Below are 7,961 nucleotides of genomic sequence, written 5' to 3'. Positions count from 1 at the left end.
TATGAAAAACATTTTTAATTACCTATGCTGATGGCCAGGTTGATTTTGAGTCTCTCTCTATAAGTACATACTGATCGGAAATTACTACTAACAAAAAATAAGTAAAATAAACTTTACTGTTAAATCCATTTCAAATGTGAAGTTGTTTGTGAAGTAAATGAATTAACCTTTTGCCTATTAAAAGTTCATGTATGTATAATGAACCCACATACACAGAAATGCCAAACAACAACTAAAAAAAAAAATTGTCAACTTTAACGCTATATTTCTATTAAGCGACATATTACACTAGCTGAGTGATTTATAATTGATGGGCCCTAAAAATGGCCATGGTAGTAAACGTATGTTTCTTTCAAAGAGTTACAGTTCTAGTAAGTTGCCTGTAGGTATCAGATGATGCCTAACTATGCAAACTTTAAGTTAAGGTTAGTGCGCAATATATTATATTTCACATACGTAATTACTACTTTACACAAACGTTGATTTCAAGAAGTAAACGGTAAAAATAAATAGGGTGTTGATAATAGGATATTTGTTATAGTTGTAAGAGTGGTTCATCACCAGGCAGTACGCTATTTGGTTCTCCCTAGCGAGAGATTTAAGAAGCACATAATATTAAGATTTTCAACACTAAATTGTCATTCATATACTTTTATCCCAAATAAATTGTCAGAACACAAACAATGATGATGTTTCCAGGTTCGTATTCTAAAAATGATTAATTTTACCTGTGTAAATATTATAAAAGATAAAAAAATGGCATGAACATAAATGGTTAAAACTACTTTCAGTACCTTTAAAGTATTACACATATTTTTACCCGAAACCTGCGTTTTCACTTGGTAAGAAATGAGTATTAGTTACGTATTCACTCAGAAAACGAAATATCTTAGTGATGGCACTATCATGATTTAGCATTCCGGTTTGAGTCAACTGTATGGTTCAGAAACTGTGTGTTCAGTCAAAAGAATTATGTAAAAAGTGAATTCTAAGTCAAATGTAGCTATAGAAATAGAGCATTTGAGTCAACTGCTGTAACAACTGAGTGCTCGAGTCAACAAGAAGCTGTGTGTTTGAGCCAATAGTGCTGGAAACTGCAGTTTCTACTTGGTCCTCAAAGTGAGCCTTTTGCTCATCTCGTCTGTTAGTTGCTTTTTTTTGGTACCAAACAGAAACCAAGCATTTTTTATGGTATACCGAGAAATTTTGAAAGGCTTTTATTTGGTTCGAATTCCAAGGCTTGTACTTGTAAAGGAACATTCTAATGGAGTACTACTATTTACGAAATACCTTGACCAAGGTTGGTTATTAGTCATAAACTATCTTTACTTGTTATTGGTGAATATAAAAACCATTACATTAGAAATCATTATTTATTTATACAGAATATACAGTTTCCAAAACCAGAAACGGTGGATTCGTCTACCTGAATGTTAACCCTAGAATTATGGATGGGTCATGGACTCCATCGTTTTTTTGTTTTTTTTTAAACACGCTTTCCCAAAGTATTTATGCACTAAATTACTTTTAAGTTCTTTACAGTGTTTATAATATCATGAGTTACACACATGCACAAAAGTTTAAATAAAATACTTGTGGGTCCATGATTTTAAACTAGGTGTGTTTAACTAGAAGAAGATTTTTTACTGGAAGCCTCAACAATAATGTCAATGACTGTTAGTTACAGGGCTCCTATTGTCATGAGTCAAACACATTTGAAAAAAGATACTACCAATATTGCTAGTGATCCCATTAATAACTGCCGAGTCTTCCTGTCTTTTACATAGAAAATGAATGTTTTCACCTTTTTTCCATTAGTTTCTTACAACACCGAGTTTTTTAACAGAACAAAATGTGATATGAATCTATAAGAACAAGTTTGTAATATTAGGCTTAAATTAATGTCCATAAACAATAATGCATTTAACTAGAACATGTGTATTTTTTAGTGATAACTTCTATGATGATACGCATTTAATACTGTAAGAGGTTACTTGTAAGCCTAACCCCAAGAACGTTAGTCTTAGCAAATATATTTCAGTAATGAATTACACGCGCTATTCCTATCTTCTGGTAACATACGACAAAAACAATTATATCAAACCGACATAGAAGTTTGACTTTGAGAATTTCGCACTACATATACGAAAACAATATACGTATGCACACTAAACATTTAGGAAATTTGTACCGAGTTACAAACTCTGGCATGACTTCATTTCGAAGTTTGTACCTAATGAAGGAAAAAAAAGGCAAAAAGATCGTTTGTTTTTCTCAGCTCAAAACTCTAAACTGTGATTTTTTAATACCCCAATTGCTGAGAGGGTTAATATTTAAACTTGTTATTTGACTACTTCATTACTTGTCCTCTGGTGACTCAGCGGTAAGTCTGAGGGCTTATAACGCTAAAAATCGGGTTTTGATACCTGTGATGAGCAGAAAATAGATAGCTCATTGTGAAGATTTGTGCTTAATGATAAACAGTCTTAAGTACTAATGCATCAAGTTTTATTCATGAATTGATTGGTTACTGGGTTCCCATAATAACACGAGTCACATACAAAAAATAAACAATAATATCATCAATAAATTAATCCCATTAAGTACTACTCAGGTCCTCTATATATTGTAAATCGACAATGGTTTCACCCAACTTCTTTTCTGGTCAGTTATTTACACTGGTTGTTGTAACAGGCAAAAACAAAATTACTTAATACGATGTAACATGCAAATCACACCGGTAGTGAACGGTATAAAAATTAGTTGGTAATCTGAGGGTTAATAGATGAAGGAGACAACGTTCAAATAATAAACAACGTAACACACGTAACTCAAATATTAACATTTATTAATTAATATATTCCAGAAATGACAAGTGACGGAAACATCAAAATTTACTCATTAAACGCATAAACTGCTGAATTAAAGCTTGTTCAAAACACTATCGAAAAATCCAAAATTATTTTGAAGATCAACAAAAGAGTCCCTTCAATTATTTATAGAAATTACAGTAAATCTTATATAACTTATTACACGAAGCCCAGCCTTTTCATATATATATATATATATATAAATGATATTATCATATCTACATACAAAAAGAATTACCACACATGTGTTTACGATTTTTCGAACAATAACAATTCTGGACATGATATTGAAAAACGAAGTTTTCTCTTGACGAGCGGGGAAGGCGGAGAATTATTTAAAGAACTCGAACATGGGGAAAGTTTATGGATCGGTAAACAGTTTCTTTCATCATTTCGTTTTTTTTTTCTAGAGTTTTGCATATGCAGGGGAACTTTTGAATCACTTCTTGGAACTATTAAACGAAGGGCTATGAGAAAGTTGGAAGTGGGAACTAACATCGACTACTTTCAAATATGTAAACACATTCATACAGATAATCTCATGTGCTTCCATTAGTAGTTCTTTCTGATTCCATTTGCTTCCTAGCCTTTCGACTCCAAGGAAAAAAAAATACATAAAAACAAACCACACTAGCTGAACGATTATTTGAATTTGATAATATGTACACAACAAGTACACTAATCTAAAATTGGAAGAATGTCAGGGACTGTGGTGAAGGGTTTGTAATCTATATTTAACTTCTAACAATCAGTTAAACATTTTTTCCTGTACATTTTTTTGCGACGAAAATGGTAACTTAAAAGTAATTTATCATATGATTAAGTGTAGTAATATTTTGGTGGCGTAAAAAAAACAAAAAAAAGCATGGGAAAATGACACGTGAAAAACTTTTCTGTTAAAGCTTTTAATACAACATATGTCATTTACCAAGCCTTGACATAAGCATCAATCTCATGTTCAACACTTTTTAACTCTTGCTTCTGTGAGCCTTAAAACATCTACAACCCAGAGAGCAAGGATGCAAAATCCCAGGTACATGGAATAAATCAAACTCTAAAAAAAAAAAATAACGAATCATAATTTAGAAATTTAACGAAATGTTGTGGAGCACACTTAATAAGAAGAAAAGTTCAGATTTCGTGAGGTATTTATTTATATGGGTTAGGGTTGAAATCTTGAAATACAAGATGAAATTATTTCTTCCTTAACACGCACCATCAACTATTTGATTTGTCAAGAACAAGAATATAACTCTTCAGTAACAGTCATCATGGGATTCAGAACACATGCTGACTAGATTAAATGTGATGCTTGCAAGAAAGGAAGAATGCAAATAGTTTCCAAAAAGTTTTAAATTTTAAACTAATATTTCTTTAAAACATATATATAAGCCACTGGGTTACCAGAAACTGTATATTTTAATCGAGTGATTCAAATAAACACAACTTTTTTCTGTCTTTGGATATTCTCGTTTTACTTTTCACTATCTAAACGTAATAACATTTTAAACCAGATGACAGTTGACTATTGATATGAATCTTACTAAAACATTTTATAAACTGTTTTAATTTTTGACTCCTAAGCCTTTAATATATATATATATATATATTCTTTGATCTGAAAATTGGAATTACTAATGATATATAGATGGAAATATTTCCAGTTTTTACAAAGTTTATATACTTACTTTGAATGTTTTTCCACACATAATTTTGAGGACATAAATATTAATTGGTGACTTAGTTTAACCCCGAAAACATTAGGACTACAAAACCCTACCTTAGCCATAATAATGTTTTGAGTTGAACTGTGATTCAAACACGCTTACATTTATTCAGAGAACTCCAAAACAGTTCCCATTATAAACTCTACGTGTAATCAAACGTTTCATTTTGGTTTTAAGAAATACAGCATTACTTCTGTCTTTAAAGTTTTTAACATTCAGTCTTCACTTTTCTGGAAGTTTTCGTATTTCTTCGAAAATAGTCGGTTTTCCTTAGGCGATCTCGAGTATCGTTTTCCTTTGTGGGGAAAGTTAAGCATGAGATCAGAAAGAAGGCGTGGTAAAGTGCTGGATATAAAGGGTTGATTTTTTTTTTTTACACAAGACGTCGGTACGATTTAGACTATATAGTTTTATAATGCAAACATCGTGCACACACGCTGATAAAACTTCAGGTAACAATTAATAACAATAAAGGTTGTAACTAAACACACCATCTTCACTTATGAAGTCGTTTTTATTTGCGAACATGAAACATCATAATTCATACTCTTGAAACAGGAGGCTGAAAAGGAGACTTCGTAAACATGCAAGAACTAGCTAAGGAATAGTCTATTCATAGGATTTCAAACTTAGATTTTCCTGGTCTCATGCTTTTTCATACGGTATAAACTTGTGGATTATTTATACACGGTTTCTGTATTCACAGGATTTCAAACGTACACTTTCCTGGTCTTAGGCTTGTATGTACGGCGCTTAATCATGGGTAATGTGTAGACGATTTCTGTATTCACAGGATTTCAAACGTACACTTTCCTGGTCTTAAGCTTGTATGTACGGCGCTTAATCATGGGTAATGTGTAGACGGTTTCTGTATTCGCAGGATTCCAAACGTACACTTTCCTGGTCTCAGGCTTGTATATACGGTGCAGACTTAGGGGTAGTTTCTTTATATGGAAAAATCACTTTTTTGTTATTTAGGAATTAAACGATTTTCCACTTACGTGAACAATATTTTTTTAACCCAATGACTGCTGATTCGCCGTATAGGGTACGGTTTGCCTCCGGAAGTTGAATACGAATGTGCTGTACACAAGTACGGCTAGCAAAACATTCTGCGCGCGTTTAAAGCAGCCGCAGTCAAAGGGTTAATTAGAACAGTTTAATGTGTTTCTCAGCAATGACCTAACTCCTGTTGAAGAAAGCTAAACTTGACATTATTTTCACCGAGATCGTTTCAAGTGCTACATGGTTCGATCAATATTATTTGCAAACATTTCAAAAATCTGTTCGACAAGTCATCTTAAATAGCGTAAAAAAAAAGATTTTCCTTTATATATATAAATCTTACATCCAAAAATTTGGACGTTATTCCCAGGAACTAATTCTTTTCATCTAGATGTTCGATTATTGATGAGTTGTTGGTATGCCTGGCGGTTCCACAAATGAGACTGAGAGCCGAGGATGGATCCTCTGGGTCCTGCATCCCCGAGGGCGGAGTCTGAAGAGGTCCCAGACCTGGAGATATGTAGGGGGGACCCAAAAAGGGGCTGAAGGCATGACTTGTGGTCAAATAGTGCGCAGGCCAAATACCTTGTCGTTGGGCTATCTTCATCCGCGCTGTCATTTGTTTTTTCCACTTTGTTCTGGTTAGTTGTGAGAAGAAAAAAGAAAGCCCAAATGAATTTCATTAAGTAACCACACGCATTGTGACAAGAAAAAAAATGCCGCATGATTTACGTACTAATACATTTTTATTGGATTATTTTGGCTAGCAATGTAATTCAAATGGCATACATATAAAAGCAAGAACTCACTACACCAGATATATATATTCAAATAAAATTAAAAAACATGACATTTAGGACAACAAATACAATTTTTAAGCAATGTTGTTGCTGTGGTTATTTTAGCGCAAAGCCAAACAACGGGTTATATACGCTTTGTCTACCACGGGGAATCGAACCCTTGATGTTGGTATCGTAAGTCTGTAAATTTACCGCTGACTCATCAATCCATTTTTAGTGTTAAGTATCCATTGAGTTTGCTCTTAACTGGATTAAAGGGATTTCCAGCAATACGAACTTTGTTTTGGCATCAGTACATTATGCAAGACAATGGCGATCCTGGTGTTAAAATATCTGAAATGAAAACTTTACGAGATCCACAAAACATTATGGTTTTTTTATCGTATTGTACTGGTACACCTACACATTCCACGCTACTCCAGCAAAAAGTTACGCGACAGTTTGAAGATAACTTAGTTCTTAAGTTTCCAAAAGCCCCAAGTGGCACAGAGGCATGTCTGCGACTTACAACACTATAAACCGAGTTTCTATACCCATGGTGGACAGAGCAAAGATAGCCCATTGTGTAGCTTTGTGTTTAATTACAAATAAAAAAAGTTTATAAAAGCTACGTCGAATTGTTGAAGAAAGAAATATTGACCCCGGTAAAGATCATTCGTATGGGTAGATGCATAAATAAAATTGAATGAGTACATGAATAAATTATTGGTCTGTTACCTCTTTATTAAATCTTGCACTCTTGAATACATTATAGCTAAATACATTTAAAAGCATAGAATATTATACATAACTGTGAATAACGTGTCTGTCGTTTGGAGACAACGTTAGAAAGCTTTTGAACCGCGTGACTTAATACGTCTCACATATTTTTGTAAATTTCAAAAATCACAAGAACTGTTAATGCAAGATTTAATGCTAAAGAGGGCTAACAAAATATTAACCTCTGTCCAGGGTTTCAAAAAACTTTTTACAGTGATAACTTTCGAGTTATAACTAAAATATTTCGTGAACGTGTTTTCTGCCGAAACAAAAGCTTAAGAAAATTACAGACAATTATCGTCAAATACTGAATCTAACTTAAAATCACTGTGTAGTGGTAAACTTGAAATTAATGTGATTAAACCTGTGCTAATTTACTCAATATTATTTTTCTGCAGAGAATTGAAAAAAGAATATAAAACTAACTTACCTCCGATTCTGAAACCAGGTTTTAATTTGTACCTCAGTTAAATTCAAAGCTGCTGATAGCTCCATGCGCTTACTGACACTCAGATATTTATCAGCCTGCTTCAGAACAACAGAAAAGATTCAAAGTTATTCATGTAAATATTGAAAGTGCAGGAAACATTTGGAAAAAAAACTATGTACAAACTCACCATGACAAGGATAAAATAGAACTAATGATATCTTAATTAGTCTCGCACAAGAGCGAAATTACCCGTCCCCAGTAACTGGAAATGTTTAAGTTAATCTATGAATTTACATTATTTTATGGACTTTAAAAAGGTTAGTTGTGTTGCACTCTTGGTTTTACTTAGTACCAAAGCTCTTTGCTTCTT

General features: G+C 33.0%; 1 protein-coding gene across 1 annotated transcript in view; it reads right to left on the bottom strand.

Moving 5' to 3' along the window:
• Nucleotides 1–5,975: 5,975 nt before the first annotated feature.
• The window catches only part of LOC111087593 (homeobox protein HMX2-like), a 26,258-nt gene continuing 24,272 nt past the window's right edge, over nucleotides 5,976–7,961 (bottom strand). Inside the window, exons 4-5 of the mRNA XM_022394761.1 lie at nucleotides 7,592–7,686; nucleotides 5,976–6,240 (exon numbers count right to left, since the gene is read on the bottom strand). Of these exons, the coding sequence (XP_022250469.1) occupies nucleotides 5,976–6,240; nucleotides 7,592–7,686 (360 nt within the window). The remainder of the gene's footprint in view (nucleotides 6,241–7,591; nucleotides 7,687–7,961) is intronic.

Source organism: Limulus polyphemus, unplaced genomic scaffold, assembly GCF_000517525.1.
Source record: "Limulus polyphemus unplaced genomic scaffold, Limulus_polyphemus-2.1.2 Scaffold2346, whole genome shotgun sequence".
In the NCBI taxonomy this organism is placed as follows: Eukaryota; Metazoa; Arthropoda; class Merostomata; order Xiphosura; family Limulidae; genus Limulus; species Limulus polyphemus.
Note: the sequence above shows the minus strand (reverse complement) of the source record. Positions and strands in the feature narration are given on the sequence as shown.